Source organism: Choloepus didactylus, chromosome 19 (genome assembly GCF_015220235.1).
Source record: "Choloepus didactylus isolate mChoDid1 chromosome 19, mChoDid1.pri, whole genome shotgun sequence".
Classification (NCBI taxonomy): Eukaryota; Metazoa; Chordata; class Mammalia; order Pilosa; family Megalonychidae; genus Choloepus; species Choloepus didactylus.
The window spans coordinates 18,156,835-18,177,363 of NC_051325.1; the positions used below are offsets into that span (position 1 = coordinate 18,156,835).

At 38.6% G+C, this 20,529-nt stretch overlaps 1 protein-coding gene across 6 annotated transcripts in view; it reads right to left on the bottom strand.

The window, feature by feature from the left end:
- Window positions 1–20,529, bottom strand: part of MACROD2 (mono-ADP ribosylhydrolase 2) — a 2,227,780-nt gene that overhangs the window by 200,724 nt on the left and 2,006,527 nt on the right. For all 6 annotated transcript variants that reach the window (XM_037811787.1, XM_037811788.1, XM_037811785.1 and 3 more), the window contains one exon: window positions 14,971–15,052. In XM_037811787.1, the coding sequence (XP_037667715.1) occupies window positions 14,971–15,052 (82 nt within the window). The remainder of the gene's footprint in view (window positions 1–14,970; window positions 15,053–20,529) is intronic.

Here is a 20,529-nt window from a genome sequence, read left to right on the forward strand (position 1 = left end):
AGAAATATAATTTTCTAATGAAAGGATTATCAAAATGTTACAGAACTAACTCTTCACAGATTCTTCCCTGAACTTAATATATTTAAGTAGAATTTTATTTTCCAGGACCTTTCAAAGTCTCTATGACAACAGGCTCTCTGGAATTTCAAAAGGGGATGAAAACAGTCTGAAACTTCTAGGGTGAAGATAAAGAGTGAAGTCCCCTTTGCTTGTCCCCCATGTAGCTGTTTGTCCATCTAGCCAAACACTGGTAACCTATTGTATGCAAGACTTTGTATTTTGGGCTTTAGGGATATCAAAGTGAATGATACTGAAGCAGTTGTCTAGAATCTTATCAGTAGTAAGGAAGCCAAAGCATTTAGATAAATTCCAACTTATGGCAGAGTGGTCAGTGTCATTGCCTGAAGTATAAGAGGGGGCACATATTACTCTAGTTAGGGTACTGGGGAGGCTGCTTGGAAGAGGGGACATAAGAACTGACATTTGAGCTTTACCGACTACACTGATAACATTAGCCACAGAATGAGCCCCATGTGTTGAGTATTATTCATTTACTCGTTTTACTCATTCATTCATATAGCAGTTAAAACTCTAGGATCTGGGCTCAGACTGCTTTAGCTTACCTACTTCTAGGAATAAGTATATATGGTTTTGCCATCTTGGACAAATTATGTAAAGCCTATGCCTCCCTTTTCTCATCTGGAAAAAGGGGTAATAAAAGTACCTACCTCAGAGGGCTGGGAATATATGTAGAATGTTTGCACATAATGAGCTTTCAATAAATATTAGCTGTTACTCTTGGTAGTATTATGCTATAATTACTTTTACTACTAAACAATCATTTATTGATTGAGCGCCAGACTTATGCTAGGCCCTGAAGATAAATCCCTTTCCTCAAAGAGCTCAAAAATAAGTGAGTGAAATAGAAAAGCAAACAACAATCAAAGCAGACAGTAACAGATTCCTTGATGACAAAGACACACACAAGAGGCAGTTAAATCCGAGAGAAGGTCTGTGAAGGCTTTCTAGAAGAGGCGAGTCTTAAGCTGAATTCTGCTGGATGAGGTGGAGTTAAAAAAAAGGGGGGGGGGGAAGAGGGGGGCTGCAGCAGATGCCAGAAGTCCCCTGCCTACAACCCTTGTTCCTTTGAGATTGCACTGCCTGCTCCCTGAGGGTTTTCTCTGGTCCCTGGAGCCTACTCCGCCTAAGCCAGGGATTTAATACCCGCTAGGAGGCAGCGTTACACAAATGCCAGGTGGGATTTGCACATAAGCACCCTGCTCCCTGGCCTCTCAGGGGCCAACCAAGAAGCTGGTTCTATAAGCCTCACTGAGTTCTCCGGTAGGATTGAGCCCTGGTTGTCCACAGTGGTGAGTGGCTCGTGATGGAACCTTGTTGCCTTCCTTCCCTGTCTCACTTACCCCACAACCTACCTGTGTTTCCTGAGATCACCTCCCAGATAAAGTACTTCCACTGAATTCTGGTTTTAGTGTCTGCGTTTGGGGTGACTCAAACTAAGACAAGGGCAATCACACTCAAGCAGAGGGAAAAGCATGCATGAAAACACATGGATGACAAACATGCTGTCAAGAAATAAAACTAGCTCTGAATGGCAGAAAGGAGGAGTTCTCCGTGGAACTGTGGCTAAAGGGATCTGTTCATCTAGCTATGGAAGGACCTTTCATGCCAAGTTGAGCCATTTGAAAGTTTTCCTGTAAATTACAGGTTCATTAAACAATTTTAAGCAGGGGAGAGACACAACCTTCTTTTGAGAGAGAATTTTTTTCATACTAGAATTTACTAAAAACTTGTTAACTATGTGTCAATATTTGGTATTATTTGTATTAAAATCAAGCACAGAGTACTTTTGGTCTGCAAAGCACTTAATGTACTATTGTCTATTAATGAAACCCATTTTAGTTTGACACTATTCTATATAATGTGCTCACTTGAGCCATATTTATGCAGCAAATTTCTAGCAAGAATTTTTTTCTAACAAAACTGCGAACCAAAAAGACAATATATTTTTTTAAGAAAAGAAAGATGAGAGGCCATGGAGTAAGGAGTCATGCCATTCAAAATTTGAAAGCTGTCAGGGACTGATGGTGCGTGGGCACCAAGCTGCTGCCCTTTGAAGCAGTTTTTAAAGCATCAGACTTCTTTGTTAGAGGACAAAAATGAAATAAAAGGTTCTTAGCCAAAGTGATACAAATACCCTTTCATAATAGAGAGCAATCCGTCAGTCTGTATTGTTCTGTGTGTTCAGAAATGCCAATTCCAGAAAATCCCCTTCACTTCCTAGGCATGGACCACAGAGAGGCTAAAGCTCCATTTCATCTTAAGGGGCCTCTTTGTTGTTCATTTCATACTGAATGGCATTTTTATTCACTGCATTACTCTATGCCAGATTACTCTGTTGGGTACTGCACAAAATACAGAAATATGACTAAAGTTCTTATTTTGACCAAAAATGGGTGTAAAAACCAACTAGTTTCTCTCATGAATAACGAGTTTTTGGTAAGAGCTAATTTTATACACTTCAGAAGGTCTGTCGTAGGGGAGGGTCTAACCTATTTTGAGGTCTATCATATCCATTTCAACTTTTTTATGGGAAAAAATTAATATGAATGATTTTTACTGTAATCATTATATCTGTCTTCTGAGAAGCACCTAATCTCCCAATAACAAATATTCCACCTTTCTTTGAAAAACAAAGTACACTATGGGTTTTGCCTTGAATTGGGATTTGTCTTCCTCCTTTACCTAGAGTCCCCAGAATTAACACAGTCTTTGGGGGAAGTATAAAGAACAACAAAAATAAGGAAACAACCCCACAGAATGGTCACTGGGCCAGCAGCACCATTATCTCCTGGAAACTCAGAAATGCAAATTCTCAGGCCCCACTAATCTATTGAATTAGAAACTCTGGAGGTAGAGCTTAGCAATCAGTGTTTTAACAAGCCCTTCAGGTGATGCTCCTACACAGTGAAGTACTGGTCTAAAGTACCCATATGGGTGTGTTGGAGGAGAATCTTTCATAAAAGCAGGTGCCCATATTTTTAGACAACCTTGTTGAGATATCCTGAGGGGTCCCACTAACACTAATGCTGGTGAAGTGTACCCAAACTCTTCGGTTGCTGCGTCTGAGAATTAGCTATATTCCTTATGAGGAATTATTTCATTCATGTACTGTTCCTCAAAAGAAATTTTCCTTTGCATTTACCTCAAGGATTTCAACTACAGAAGAGAAACCAGTGTCACCAGAAAATTTGAAGGGTCTGTCAAAAAGACTATGCAGAGGGAGGGAGGGGCAAGATGGCAGCATAGAGAGGTGTGGAATTCAGTTAGTCCCCTAGAACAACTAATAAACAACCAGGAACAACTAGTAAATAATCTGGAACAATTGCTGAGGGCAACCATGACTGTCCACACATCATACACCAACCTGGATTGGGCAGAATGGCTGAGATTTCAGGATAGAATCTGTAAGTAAAAACTGTGGACCTGTGCTGGGAGACTCCTTCCCCCATGGCAGGCTGAGCTGCAAGACCTTGCTGTAGTAGAAAGCAGCACTCTCTGAGCAAGTGAACATAGCTCAGCCCAGTTCCAACTGGGGATTTAATTAACAAGTGTGGACTGCTGAATATAAGCTACAAACATAGACAAACCCCCACAGGCAGAAAAGTACTTTGAGGTCACTTCCAGTGGAGAGGAGATGGGCTAATGGAAAAAAAAATACACATGATTTTAAAATGCCTGTGTCTTGGGAAAGGGAGCCCAGAAGACTGGGTGCTAACTCTGGCAGATTGGCAAAACTGGGGGGCCATGGACTGGCTCTGCAAAAGGGCTTACTTTCCGTTTTTCTCTCTCTAAACCTGAGTGGCTCAGTGGAGAAAGCCACAGCCATTTTCAGTTCACAGCGCTCAGACCCAGACAGGGGTGGAGTTGACAGAGTCAGAGAGACAAAGGAGTAATTCAAATGCAAAAGATAACTCCCTAGGGGGTGTATCTTCCCTAGGAGGAAAGAGGTGGGACCCAGCTCTAGTACCTGCCTTCCCTTCAGAATTCAGACCCCAGGGCCTGGGGGAAAACAGTCAAAACAGAAACAACTTAAGATGATAATTAAAGGGACCATACCTCTTTACACCAGTGGGAAGCAACAGGCTTACAGGCACCACCTGCTGGGCAGGTAAGGAAAAGCACAGTGGCTAGAGGCCTCACAGGAAAGTCTGTCAATCTTCTAAGACAACACCCTCAGGGAAACCTGACACTGAATATAGCCCCATTCTGAGATCTGAGACTGTTCTGCTGTGGGAAAATCTGATTGGGGTAACCAAAGAAACCAGATTCCTAGCCAACAGAAAACTACATATCACACTAGGAAAAACAAAGATATGGCCCAGTCAAAGGAACAAAGTTACACCTCAATCAAGATACAGTTGAGATATTGTCTCACTTTAATGAAACAATCAATTAAAGATTTTCAAAGAAATATGCTAAATCAATTCAAAAACCAAGTCAGTGAGTTTAGGGAAGATGTGGCAAAAGAGATGAAGGATATAAAGAAAACACTGGGTGGACAAAGGTAGAAATTGAAAGTTTGAAACAACTGGCAGAATCTATGGAAATGAAAGGCACAACACAAGAGATGAAAAACACAATGGAGACATACAACAGCAGATTTCAAGAGGCAGAAGAAAACAATCAGGAACTGGAGAACAAGGTACCTGAAAGCCTACACACAAAAGAACAGATAGAGTAAAGAATGGAAAAATATGAGTAACGGCTCAGGGAATTGAATGACAGCATGTAGAGCATGAATGTATATGTCATGGGTGTCCCAGAAGGAGAAGAGAAGGGAAAACGGGCAGAAGCAAATAATAGAGGAAATAATCAATGAAAATTTCCCATCTCTTATGAAAGATATAAAATTGCAGATCCAAGAAGCACAGTGTACCCCACACAGAATAGATCTGAATAGACCTATGCCAAGACACTTAATCAGATTATCAAATGTCAAAGACAAAGAGAGAATCCTGAAAGCAGCAAGAGAAAAGTGATCCATCACATACAAAGGAAGCTTGATAAGACTATGTGTGGATTTCTCAGTAGACACCATGGAGGCAAGAAGGAAGTGGGGTGATATATTTAAGATACTGAAAGAGAAAAACTGCCTACCAAGAATCCTATATCCAGCAAAACTGTTCTTCAGATATGAGGGATAGCTTAAAATATTCTCTGACCAACAGACAATGAGAGAGTTTGTGAACAAAATACCTGCTCTACAGGAAATACTAAAGGGAGCATTATAGACAGCTAGGAAAAGACAGTAGTGAGAGGTTTAGAACACAATTTTGTGTGATGGTAGCACAGCAAGGTAAGTACACTGAACAAAGATGACTGTGTACATGGCTGAAAGAGAAAGGTTAGGGGCATGTGGGACACTAGAAAGAAAGAGGGAAAAATCAAGACTGGGACTGTATAACTTAGTGAAACCTAGAGTGCTCAACAATTGTGATAAAATGTACAAATATGTTTTTACACAAGGGAGAACAAATGCGTATCAACCTTGCAAGGTGTTAAAAATGGTGTGGGATTGGGGAAAAATACAATCAAATGCAAATTAGAGACTATAGTTAGCGGAAACATTGTATTATGCTTCCTTTGATGTGGCAGGAGCAATGTATCAAAGCTGGATGCCTGTGAGGGGGATACAAGGGAGGGATGTGGGACTCTAGGCATTGGTGATGTTGACTGACTTTCGTTAAATTTTATTTTAATTCTACTTTCCTTTTTTGCTTTTTAGCAGTCATCTTTTTTTTTTCTTTTTCTTTTGTCTTTCAACTTTCTTTGACACTTCCTCTTTCTTTTTGGAAAAAATGGAAATGTCTTTATATAGATAGTGGTGATGGTGGTGAATACATAAATATGTAACATACAGAGAACCATCAGCTGTTTACTTAGGATGGAATGTATGGTGGGTGAACAAAACCGTCTTAAAAAAAAAAAACAGGTTGATGAAGAAAACTTGAGAGCACTATATTGAGTGAAATAAATCAGACACAAAAGGGCGAATATTTTATGGTCTCACTGATATGAACTAATTATAATATGTAAACTCATAGACATGAAATATGTTTCCAGGATATAGAACGAGGCTAAAGAATGGGGAGCAGTGCTTATTATGAGCAGAATGTTTAACTAGGGTGAACATAAACATTTGGAAATGACAGGGGTGATGCTAGCAAGTTGTGAGAATAACTAACAGTGCTGAATGGTGTGTGAAGGTGGTAGAAAGGGGAAGCTCAGAGTCATGTATGTCACCAGAAGGAAAGTTGGAGGTCAAAAGATGAGAATGTATAAAACAGTGAATCTTGTGGTGGACAACGTCTGTGATTAACTGTACAAATAATAGAAATCTCCTTCGTGAACTAGAATAAATGTGTGACACTGTAACTAGAAGTTAATAATAGAGGGTTAGATAGGGAAAAATACACATATTGCAAACTATACACTACAGTTAATAGTATTTTAACATTCTTTCCTCAACAGTAACAAATGTACTATACCAATGCTATGAGTCAATAATGGAAGGTGGTGGTTAGGGGTATGGGAGGATTTGAGTTTTCCTTTTTCTTTTTATTTCTTTTCTGGAGTAATGAAAGTATTGTAAAAATTGAAAAAAAATAATTGTGGTGATGAATGCACAACCATATAATGGTACCGTGAACAACTGATTGTACACTTTGAATGACTGTATGGCATGTGAACAATCTCAATAAAATTGAATTAAAAAAAGAGAATATTGATGATACCTAGTATGAGTGAGAAAAAAGAGGTGCTCTCACACACTTCTGGTGGGTAGTATTTCTGATGAGTGATCTGGCAAAAAGTATTCAAAAAATCCAACTTGCTAAGGCTCTTTGACCCAGCAATGTTTCTTCTTGAAACATTTGTTAAGGAAATCATCAGAGATCTGCATGAAACCTATATGCAGCGATCTTCCTTGCAGAGATACTGATGTGTCCAACAAGAGATTTGTTTAATAAATTATTGTATAGCCATACATTGGATTATTATGCATTCATTAAAATGGTAATATGATGGATGTTTTGCCTCAATAGAATGTCTGTGGGAAGAAATACAAGAAACTGGTAGCTGTTTCTGGGGAGAGAGACTGAAAACTATAAGTGTGAGAATCACTTTACTATATAATCTTTTGTATTGTGCTAATTTCTTACTCTGTTCATAGACTACCTAACCAAAGAAATTTTAAAAATTAAAACAAAACAAAACAAAACAAACAAAAGGCTAGACTATGCAGTGATCTCTGAAGAGATGCCTACAACACCTTCCCTTCTCCAAGGGCCATTTTGTCTCATCTGTTTTTCCAGAACTTCCTAATGTGATCAAACCCTGCTGAGTCAAGTCTCATATTCCCAGTTCTTTGTTTTTTCCTGCTGTATATCGGCATTTGCTACATGCACGTATATTCTCCCCTTTTGAAGGGACAGATCACCTTCTGTCTATGCCTTCTGATTGCTTCTTACTGCCTGTAATTCTTACTGGATTTCTGATGGAGACAAAATGATTTTATAGCCTTTGAGGCCCTTCAAGTGGAAATTGTTAGCACTCATTTCCTGAGAAAGCAGCCAACTCATTTACTACATCACAGAGAGCAAACCTTTCTTAACATCACTGTGATCTGCACATTGAAAGTGCACAAATGTACTGCGTTTTGTAAATGGTCACAATGAAAGCAAATAGTGAATTCTTTCTGTATTTTTTCCCAAACATTGCACCCTTTGCGGGGGGGGGGGGGGGAGTACAGATTAGACTCGATAATCAGTTTTTCTTATGATACTTTTACTTATTAAAAGACTAAAGTTGAATTTATTTTCTATTGCTGCTGGAATAAGTTTCCACAAACTTAGTGGCTTAAAACAACAAAAACTTATTATCTTACAGTTCTCTAGGTCACAAGTTTGACAGGGGTCTCGCTGGGCTAAAAGCAAGGTGCTGACTGAGCTGCTCAAGGGGAGGATTTGTTTCCTTGTCTTTTCCAGGTTTTAGAGGCCACCCAAATTCCTTTGCTCATGGCCCTTTTCCTACATCTCCCAAGCCAGCAACATTGAATCGCTCTGGCCGTTCTAAAGCCATGTCTCCCTCTTCCTCCCTTTTCAGGATATTTGTGATTACAATGAGCTCACCTAGATAATCCAGGGTAATATCCTTATTTGAAGATCACCTAATTAGCAACCCTAATTTCATCTGCAACCTTAATTCTCCTCTGCAGTGTATCCTAACCAAGTCACAGGTTGTAGCAATTAGGATATAGACATTTTTGGGGGGGGAGGGGGGAACTAGTCTGCTTGCTGCACCTGGGAAATCAGGAAGCAGACAGTTATGCTTAAACAGTCTCTAAGGAGGAGAGCCAAGGATAAAATGATTTCCTATGGGATCAGGTCCATCAGCTTAATAACAAGGTCATTTTTGAGATGTTGGTTTCAGCTTCATTTTCTTGTAAAAAGCATTTCTTCTTGTCTTTCTTTTTTCCTGCCTTTGTTCCTTTTTCATTCCAGCCTCCTTTCCTTATTTCCTTCCATTCTTTCTTTAAAAATTTTTTTATTGCATATTTCTTTTGTCTTTCTACCTATCTTCATTGCTTTTGTTATAAAGAATAGTACCACAAAGACAAATGATAGTCTGGGAAACTATCTGCAACATATATGTGTAAGGTTCTATAACCTTGTTATATACAAAGAGTTCTTGCAAATCCGTAAGAAAATGGTGAAACAGTCAATACAAATGTGCAAAGGATATGATTAAGAATTCCACATAAGAAATTTGGAGGAAAAATAGCTAAGTGGAAAGAAAGGATAAGTCATACTAGTGATAAAAGAAATACACGTTATATCTCATAAATTGTAATGTTATGAGAATGTGTCCAGTTGGGAAAAATGGGGGACACATAAACTCTCATATGCTGCTAACAATAAGGTTTTGGGTAAATAATGGGTCCACTGGAAATATGTTATGAAAGAGTATATAATATGGCATAAAACGTTCATGATTTGTGTTCAGTGAAAGACAGCAAATTCTAAAACTGCATTCCTATTGGTTTGTATCTTCAATTTGAAAAGACCGGAAGGATAAACAACAAAATGTAACTTATCTCTGCATTGTAGGACTGTAAATGGTTTGCATTTCTTCATTATCTGTATTTTCAGTATAAGCATGTATTGCTTCTCTAATAAGCTATATATTTTTTTAATTGGGCACAACAGTTGAACTTCCTACTTTTAAAATTGTAATAAAAAATAAACATGATATTTTTAAATTCATGATTTTTACCTAGACACCTCTCTGAATATTCACTTACATTGTTGTTTACTATATTTGGAATTGACCCATTACTAAGTTTGCAATATCGGCATGTACTTTATCTCACTAGTTTTTTAGTGTCTTATTGCAGTAATAAGCAATATTTATTATCTCCATTTTGCACATGGCAAACTGAAGCATAGAAAGGTTAAGCAACATGCAAGAAATCAGTAATGTGATTAAGAAGGTAAAGAGCATGAAACTAAAGGATGTGTACATATTCAGATGAAACACTGATAACATGTAAGTTAATATTTGAATAAAAATATGTAATTCAGTCAGACATTGAGATAGATTTAAATATTTGATGCTGTCAACATATAATTCTCAAACTTGACTTAAGGTGTTACTGTTTTATTCAAATGGTTTTGTTATGTACAAAAAGAAAATCTGTATTTAAGACCAAAACACATCTCCAGTACAGCTTACAATTTGTAAACTTATTAATAATTCCTATATGCATTAATACAATCTACTACTAATTTAAGACTTGATATACATATATTTTTAAAATGTGTTTACTATATCCCAAGCTCATTCTTGTGGCATTGACTCTTCTGGCATTTTTATAAGGCTTATTCTCTTACCATGTGTGCCAGTTTGAATATATATTGTGTCCCCTCACATGCCGTTATCTTTGATGTAATCTTGTGTGGGCACACATTATCAGTTTTGATTAGATTTCTTTGAGTGTTTCTTTGGAATGCACCCCACCCAGCTGTGGGTGATGACTCTGATTGGCTATTTCCATGGAGGAGTGCCCCCCCCCCCCCCATTTAGGGTGGGCCTTGATCGGTGCAGCCATATAAATGAGCTGACTAGCGGAAGGAACTCATTGCAGCTGTGAGTGATGTTTTGAAGACGAGCTACAGCCAAGAGGGACACTTTGAAGAAAGCACATGAGCTGCAGATGAGAGACAGTTTGAAAACGGCCGTTGAAAGCAGACCCTTGTTCCGGAGAAGCTGAGAGAGGACAAATATCCCAAGTTTTAAGTGAGAGTGACATTTTTGAGGAACTGCAGCCTAAAGAGAACATCCCAGGAGAAAGCCATTTGAAAGCAGAACTTTGGAGCAGACACCAGCCATGTGCCTTCCCAGCTAATAGAGGTTTTCTGGACAGCGCTGGCCATCCTCCAGTGAAGGTGCTCGATTGCTGATGTGTTGCCTTGGATACTTTATGGCCTTAAGACTGTAACTGTGTTACCAAATAAACCCCCTTTTATAAAAGCCATTCCATTTCTGGTGTTTTGCATCCCAGCAGCATTAGCAAACTAGAACAACATGTGCATGATAGACCACCCCCCCCAAATATTACTGGGTCAGTTGGATCATTATTTTGCTATGTCTATCAAGAAAAGAGGAAGAATTTCAGCCTCTTATCTATTAGATTTTTAAAAATAGTTTTTGAGTTACATACATAAATGTGACTGGAATTTTCTGTTTAAAGCAAAATTTCTTTCTCTTATATGTTGGGAGGCAGTTTTGGGATAAGCACATCTGCATCTTGGAATTCATGCTTATCAGTTCTAGTTAGTTTGCTATTTAAAAGATATATAATTATATTTAACTATTAATAAGTTGACACAAGTATTGTGCATAAGCTAGCTGGTAAAAAATGGAAAAAAAATCATCACTTTCAGAGTGAAAAAATAAAGAGAATAATAGGTAAGTTTTTCAGTCATTGGTATTTTCATTGTGAATGAACCAATCGAGCTTGAATACCGGTAGAGGTTCACGATTTCTAAAATCCAAACATCTTTGTGTGCTCACAAGATAAATTTGTTAACCAATGGTCACCAATGATAAGTGTGAAATGATAAAGGTGAAAACTATTAGCCAAAGGAGCAATTAACTTATTTGTCTGAGGAACATAGAATAGTTGGTAACTTTGTAGGACCTTACTAGGGATATTAGCATGCACCTCAAAATTTATCCATTAGGAAGTTAAAACCCATAAAACAATTGATTATATCTTCTGAGTTATTATACTAGAGTCATAGATAGCAACAGACAAGTGATGAGAGGAGTGGGCTGAGGTCAGAACCAGCAGAGGTAGGGGCACATGGTTAACAGAGATGAACACGTAGAAATCTGTGGATACAGAGTCGATGGAGAAGCTGTTAATCTCAGAAGTATAGATGAGGTCATGGACCCAAGAAACCATGGGTCAGGCTGAGAGCACAGGTCCCAAATCCAGCTAGACATGTAAGTTTGGGGAAAACGTCACCAGGTAGAGTACTACAAAATAAACCCAATCCAAAGAAAAAGTCTGCCGAGGGGGCCTGAACCATAAGAGAAGTGGTTTCAGGAGACCAGGGCTTCTCTTCCTTGGCACTGTTGACATTTGGGGCAGGATAATCATTTGTTGTGAGGTGCTATCCATGCATTGTAGGATGTTTAGAAGCAACCCTGCCCTTTAACCCACTAGATGCCAGAAGCTCCTCCCCATCCCCGAGGCGTGGAAACCAAAAATGTCTCCAGACATTGCAATATGTCCCATAGAGGGCAAAATCATCCCTAGTTAAGAACCACTGTAGTTCTCATCCCTACTTTTGGGAACCACTGCAGCAGACAAATGCAGGCTTTCCTTAAAGTCGGTATGGAGAGAGGGTTAACCATATTTCCCAAGCTTACAATAGCAGGATTCTGTAACATAGCAATGAAACTGTAAATTCTATATTGTTATCAGGAGGGAAATTAATATTCCCAAATTCTCTAGTAGGACCTAGAATTCAATGGAAAAAAAACTATTACTTCCATATTCCAGATCAGGAATTGTCGGTACTGAATTTGCACGACGGGCACTTTTCCACCTTCTTCCAAGATCGTGTAGTAAGACCTCCTGGTTTCCACATGAGCTCATCTTCTCACTGTGGGTAACAGCAGCATGCTGCCTGAATAGTTAGGATGGAATTCTATTTTGAGATCCATGACAAAGTACCCCTTTGACTCATATTAGAAAAGTTTCCATGGGGACATTTACAGGCCTTAAGAAGAAGCATGGTAGTTTCTGTTTTAGTTTCCTGGGCTGCTCAAAGCACATACCATGAAATGGGTCAGGTTTAAAAATGGGAATGTATTCACTTATGGTTTTGAAGCTACAAAAATATGCAAATCAAGGCATCATCAGGCAATGTTTTCTCCCCAAGACGGTGGCTTTCTGTGGCTGGCTGCTAGCAACGTTTGGTCCTTAGCTTGTCACATGGTGAGGCACAGGGCAGCTTCTCCTGGTCTCTTCCTTTTTTTCTGGGTTCCATCTCACCTTCTAGCTTCCTGTCACTTTTTCTCTCTAACTTTTATTCTGCTTATAAAGGACTCCAGTAATAGGATTAAGATTCATCCTGATTGAGGTGAGCCACACCTTAATGAGGTAACCACATCAAAAGGTCCTACTTACAATGGGTTCACACCCACTGGAATGGATCAGATTTAAGAACATGTTTTTCTATGGGTACATACAGCTTCAAATGACCATGGAGATCCATGACAAAGTACCAGATTGACCCATATTAGACAAGTTTCCAAGAGGACATTTACAGGCTATAAGCAGCAGCATAGCAGCTTCCTAAAATGATGAGCAGAAGAGGAAATTAGGAGTGGGACATTCTCAAGGATCCAAATGAATCCAGGAAGTTAACCCCAAACTTCTCTGAAGATTCTCTGAGAAAACTAATGTAACATCACCCATGCAATGACAGATGCCGTTCTCAGGTTGAAAATATATGCATTCCTTCCTAGTTGTATGCTTAATTTTCCTCAAGTAAGACTCACTTTCCTTATCCAAAAGATAGGGTGAATACAGTGTCTGCTTTCTTAGAGTTGTGAATTTTAACTGATTTAGCTCAGTTAATTCATATAAAGAAATGAATGGTGTGTCTGGCTAGTGGAAAACAATCCATACATGTTAGCCATTACCCCCATGGTTAACATCAGTCAGAGGTTAATATGACGTCTAGTATTTTATTGTTTTCTCATATGTAGCCTCAAATTCTCAATTGTGAAATTTACATATAACATGGATTAAACTACTCAAGAAGACAGAGCTTTAGTTTGATGTAGAAAACGACCTTTATTTCCCCCTAAACTGTTATCATTGTTTGGGAAGGGTTATGAGCACTAAAGATACTCTGAACAAGTCATCCAGTGGGGAATATATGGGTAGTCAGGAAGATTATATCTCAATCAAAGATGATCTAGTTATGAATTAACCATAAATTCAAATTATGGACAGATAACTTATATCATCTACATTAGCAGTCACATATTCCACTACAGGTTATCTTTATTTCATATTGCATATTTAAAATTTACAAATGGCTAGTGCCTCATTACTGCAGAAATACTCCACGATTTTGGGCGATTTTGATGTTTAGTTTAAAATATCCTTTCTATTACAAATATGCACTGGAAATAATTTCATGAGCATGGCACATGTCTTAAAGCACTGATGTGAAACTGGGGATGATTTCATTATATCACTTGCTCAAGTACTGAGAAGCATTTATGGGTTTATTCAGAGTAGCAACAATTTATTTGCATAGCTATTAATCTATTCTAGATCACTAAACCTGTCCTATTTTTTTATTTGTAGTATGATTTTAGTTTTGCATCCTTGGAAATGTCTGCTGGAGGGTAGACTTGTTTTTATATCAATGGACCATAATTATGAAGTTGTTTTTAATATGTTAGAATGAGAACATTTCCATTTTAGAGGACATAAAAATAAATATGATATCATTATTTCAAAACACACCAAGGAGTCCGAAGTCTTATGGATTATTCTGGGAGACTTAAAAGACTTTGAGGATATTTGCATGGAACATCATAGCATTTCATGTTTTCTACATAATAAACAATTCCTTTTAAGAATAGTTAAAAATACAAACAATAATCAGCTCACAGAGGTTATAAAGGAATTCAAGAGTAAGGATGGAGAACAAGGTGATGAAACAGAAAAAAATGTTTATGGCTGAAAGAATCTACTAAATTCACCTTATCTCAACAACTACTAATTAAATAGCTATTATGTGCCCTTATACTTTGCAAAACCTTGTATTACTCAAAAAATGCTGAAAGGTGAAAGAAAAGGGAGGAGGAGAAGAAAGAAGAGGGGAAAAAAGACCGCAACCACAACATCCTTCTCCACCACCCCACAGGAGTCTTTCAGGAATTTATGGCATTATGTTCCAGTTTGGGAAATATTGTAAAGTCCCAAATTAAATACACTTAGCAGATTCACCTTTCAATTACAACTGTAGGGAGGAGTATTTCTAATTACTCTAGATGCAGTTTAGAGCTGGAAGTATTTTGGTCCAGTCCCTCACTGTCAATGTGAGAAACTGAGGCCCAAGAGATGAACTCACTGGCCCAAGGCCCAATGACCTAAATGGGACCAAGAGCTCTAGAGCCTAAATTTCCTGTCACCTGTTTCCTTTCTTAAAATCCATGATCCAAGTGGACAGGGGTGCCTGGTGTGTGGAAATCAAACTCCTAACAGCTTTTAAGATGTAAAATGAAATAGCAATATAAGGGATGCCTTCACTCCTTCAATCCTCAATTCCAAAGGAAACAAATCACTTTACTCACCTGCAGGGAAAAACTCGCTTATTTTCTTTTTGTAGATTTTGAAGTCGACTTCTAAGAAGACACAGAAGATGATCCGATCCACCTAGAGGCAAACAAGACACACAAAATCAAAGAAAATATGGTGACTGCCTTGTTCCCAGGACTTGATCTGGGAACTAGAACAAATGAGAAAGGTTCGTATAGATTTTTGGTGTTATACTGCTAATTACATTAGAGCAACGAGTTCAGTTCAAGGTTTACTGTGTGTGTTTCTCTTTATGTAAATAAACCCATGGGCTCTTCAGTGGAAAAATGTTAGATAAATCAAATATGAAATAATAAATGACAACAAGCCACTTTGAAGCAAGCTATAAATAAGTCCCAATATTCCCACAGGATACCTAGACTAGATGTCTATAAAACAACCACACGAGGGGTGCACGGCAGAATGACAATAAGGTATGTCAGTAAACAAAGAGCTCTTTTTTCCTATTCTTGTTAGACAAATATATTTATCAAATCTGTTAGTATTTGAACATGGCCTAAAAAGCTTCCATGCAGTTTAATTTGCATTAAGTCACTTGCTTTTAGCTTAATATTTTGGAAATTCAACAGAAATAAAATATAATTAGTTGACTGTGGCAAGAGGTCAATATAAGCCTTAATCTGGTGGATATTGTTGGATAAGTAAATGCCACCTCAAGAGTAAAATGCACGTCTAGTCCCTTTATTATGTTTTGGGAGAGCTTCTGCACATAGATTTGCTTTGAAACAGAGAGTAATCTAGTAAATGGAGAAGAGTGATGGCGTACGCATAATAGCTCACATATATCTGATACCAAGTCAGTGGTTCAATTTCATGTCCTGAAAATAAATACCCCTTTAGTTCCTTTATTTTAACAATGTACAAAAAGTTAAAATGACTCAAACAATCTATCAAACCATGACTGGCAAACTGAATAGAAAATTAAGTGAGGCATTTCTCGTGGCAGTTGGGAGTGGAAGTGGGGTGAGCATGGGGCAGGACAAGAAAGAATACAAATGAATGCCATCTAGCTAGCACCCAGATCTCTAACTCTATGGCGTATGGATCCACGCTAGCCAAGCCCAATGGTTCCCTTTAGGAAAGCAGATCTACAGGGAGCAGGAGGGAGGCCTGGGTCTCAGGGAGGAAGCCCAGAGATGTATGTTCCCTAATCCCAGCATCAGCCTAGACCCCACCTAGGGGAGAATTCCTCCTAGACAATCACTGGCTTCTACAGTAAAATCACCAAAGACATCCCAGTCCCCATAATGCCACATCGGATGGGTTACAAGAGGAAGCAACTGGCCTTCAGAAAAGAAAGGACTGGCGTACAAATAACCATGTTTGTTTTTTCCTGTATTCACTTCAGTGTCTGCTGTCCAGAACAGTCTGCATATCATTAACATTTTCTACAAATGCAAAAACTGTCACCATCGATCCGCTCTCTGGCGGAACTGTAAATTTATTTGAACGAATGATTAATTCCGTGCAGTACCAAATGCACATCTCCAGTCTCCCAGTGAGAGGCTGATATGTTTATGCCCTGTGGGTGAAGCTCAAAATCATAATGTTGAGGGACAGAGAAAAGTTACCGAAGCAGAAATACTCTTTAACACCATTTCTACAAATTTTGAAAATATAAAAGTAGAATGGTATAGAGATTCATTTCCAAGTACTAATACACAGAAACATACATAGGAAATGCTAATTATTTCTGGGGAGGGAGGGAAGGTAAAGGGACAAGGAGGTAGGGCTTCAACTGAATAGTTGCTGTTTTATTTATTTAGAAAGAAAAGAGTTTTGAGAAAAATATGGCAATTGGTTAATAGCTATTAAATATGGAGATGAATATGTGGATATCTATACTATTTTCTGTACTTTGTATTTCAAAGATATAGAAAAAAGTATATAAGAAATACTTCCTAATAAAAGTCCTAAAATTAATAACTAGGACTCTGTGTTCAGCATTATTATCTCCCTGAGACAAACTCGACTCTCAGCCACGTTGAACTACTTGTAACTTCCAAACACCATAATTATTCTCACTTTCCAACCCATGGTTGTTGAATTTCCTCCAGGACTCAGTGATCAGTTTATTCCTATACTCACCTAACCGAGATTACAAATTAAATCATGAAGATCTGGCTCAAAGCAGACGTAAGAACATCAAGCGGGACAGTCTCCTTTCTACACATTTCCCCCTATTTTTGAAGGTTATTTGGTACAAATTCAGGGACTTTAAAAAATAAATATACACATTCCTGTGTGTTTGTATGTTTTAGCATTAATGGTACTGACTGCTTTTAAGTATACTTGTCTTAGTTTGCCAGCCTGCTATGACGAATACTACACAATAGGTTGGCTTAAACAATGGGGATTTATTGTTTAAATTTAAATACTTTCAGGAGCTAGAAGGCTTGCTTCTTCCCTGGGTTGGTAGCATCCTGGTGCTTGCTTGTCACAATCCTTGGTGTTCCTTGGCTTGAATCTCAGATGGCAGTGTCCTTTTCATTTTTAGGTTCCTGCCAACTTCCAGCTTCTGGCTCTTCCCTATGACTTTTTTTTTAGTAAGGCCTCCAGTAATCCACATTAAGATCCACTTTCATTTAGGTGGGCCACACCATAACTAAAAATAACATCTTTGAGAGATCTATGTACAATGGGTTCATACCCATAGGAAAGTGGACTAAGATTAAGAACATGCCTAAATTGAGATACACAATTCAATCTACCACATTTGTTAACATCACACAGACCATATACAAATTTAAAAAATATTGTAAGGAGTTACAATCCACTTCTTAGCACTTTACATTTTATCATGGAAATGGTATGAGTCCAAAATTCATCAGGCTGATTTATTTTCCCAGAGAGAAGGACAATAAGGGTGAAGCACTTTTATTTTAAAATATCTGAGAGGCCCAGTTCCCTACTCTTACCCTTAGGCATAACACTGAAAATATTTGGAAGCAAGCTGAATCGAAGAATTAAATTTATTTTCCAAAATCTTATTATATATGTATATCTGTAAATATTTTTATATGTGTGTGCAAACGTATTCACTGGGGTTTTGTTGGACAAGAGCTCATTTAGTTGACAAGCTCTGGGTTCATAAACTGACCATGGGTATTGTTCACTGACTGTGGCCAACTTTGTTTCCCAAGATGGCCTGAAACAAGATTTCCCATCCCACAGCCTCTTCTTACAATGAAATGTTGGTACTCCTCTCATTGAGAGTTGTGATCTATATTTCCTCTTCTTGAATTCAGGAGGGCTTGTAACTATTGCAGAAATGACATTACGTGACTTCTGGGGCCATGTCATAGAAGATAATTCAGTTTCTTCCAGGTCCTCTTGGGATGTTTCCTCTTGGTACCCAATCACTATGCCATGAAGAAGCAGAGACACCACCTGGAGAAGCCATGTGCAGGTATTCTGGCTAACAACCCTTGCTGAAGTCCAGGCATTGAAATGATGAGCCTTTGGATGATTTCCACCTCTGGCCTTTAAACCACCCCAACTGATGCCATGCGGAGCCTAGATGAGCTGTTCCTGATGAACCCTGTCCAAATTGCTGATTCACGAGAAAAACAGAAATGGATAATTAGAAATCTGATATTCTTACTGTTTCTTCCAACACTATCTTTCAGAGTCCAGTTTTTTTCTTTCCCCAGCAATGTAGTACTTGACCCTGTTTAAAAGCTCAGACTGAATGGACCAAGTGGTAGCCACAATGGGATGACAAGAAGAACAAAGAGAAACAATTGCTATATAGCTTAGAGTTTGGAAACCTGACCTGTGCAAAGAAGGAACGGCCTGCATGGTACATTATAGCCCAAGATTAATTTCATAAGAATCTATAAGAATGTATCCATATTGAGGTCCAGGAGCATGTTTTACTTCTTCTTTTGTTTTAGGAAATTTTGTAAAATGTTACTTCTTGAAAGACTATATTCATTAATTCATTCATCAGATATTAAGTGAGCACCTTCAATGTGTTGGGCCTGGCCTATGTGCCATTATCTCATGAGAAAAGTTGAACCCAGAAATTAAATGATTTATCCAAGGCCAAACAATTAAATAGCAGCAAGAATTCAGGTGTCCTAGCTTCATATCCAGAGAACTTGCTGTGATATCATCCAGATGGGAACACATTGGATTGAGTGTCTAGGCTTGTGACATTGGACAAGCCATCATCTTTTTAGGTCCCAGTTTTCATATCTTTATTTAAAAAAAAAACAGATTAAACTGTATCATCTCTATAGTTTCTTCCTTTTCTATAATTCAGTGATAATCTCTATCTAGGGTAGTTGTGTAATGTGTCAACTTAATGAAGCTGGAACTCCCTTTTCCTGAATGGTTCTGGCTCTGGGTTGGGCACAGAGAAAACTGCATGAGATTTGGAAAGCAAAAGATACAGCTGCAGTCTCTAGGACAGGAAGGTGGATGTAGGGCCCCAGGTTCTGTGGCAGGCCTTGCATATCTGCTCATCTCCTGGCTCACCTGGGTGTTGGGTAGCAGCTGGGCCTACAGCTTCTCCAGTTCCTGATGGGCCTCCTCATTCCCTGCACAACCTGAGTCCTGGAAGGGACACATGTGCAGCTCTGCAGCAAACGGCACCAGCTCCTTGTGCAGGACATCAGAGCTTTGGGGTTCGATGAAATTGGAGTCAGATGCACATTCCAGTTTGTCCCTGTGGGCAACAGTTCCTTGATGGGCTCCCTTTTGTCCTGCCCTCTGCCAAGTTGCAACCAGTTTCCCCTTGAACACCCCCACCCTACTGTCATACAGTTACTTCAGGCCCATCAGATGCAGAGTTAACGGCCTTCCATAGTCTTCTTTACCAGCTCTGTTTTGGGGCCCTGGTTAGTGGCTTTCTCTCCTTAGCCAACCATCTCCTTCTGGACATTCTCCCACAATTGTATAAAATCTAATCCCTATAATCCTTATTCCATATCACTCACAGGGTTCTGCTTCGCCAGTTAAACCCCAACTAATGTAATCTTTAATATCATTTCACTGAATATAATATAGAGGAACAAAATGACATGCAAAAAATAGTATCATCATTTCCTTTTGGAGGTGTATAACCTGTCAAGGCTACTCAAATTCCAATTCCGTCTTTCAACATGACATCTCAGTGAACTTCCTAAAGAGGCATCCATGCTTTTGTAGTTAAAAGAATGTTTTGTACTTAAAATGATCCACTCTTTTTTTGTGAAGAGTTGTCTACAAACTCTGATGGATTCCCAGCCTAAAACATAATGCCAAGTAATACAAAGGGCAGCACTAATATATTAATATATTTACAATTAACAACCTGACTGTATTTCTCATTATACCTTAAACTAGAACTACATGACGAATCGGGCCATACTCATCTTTGCATTCTCAGGACGTGAGTCCCGGCACCTGATAAGAACTCTGTAAATATATGCAGAGCAAATGTGTAGGCAAACAGTTTTCACTAAATGTAGTTATGTGGCAGCTATTTCTCAGGGGTATTTAGTTCCAAAACCAAAATAACACCATTAGGAGGTAGCTTTACATTTATG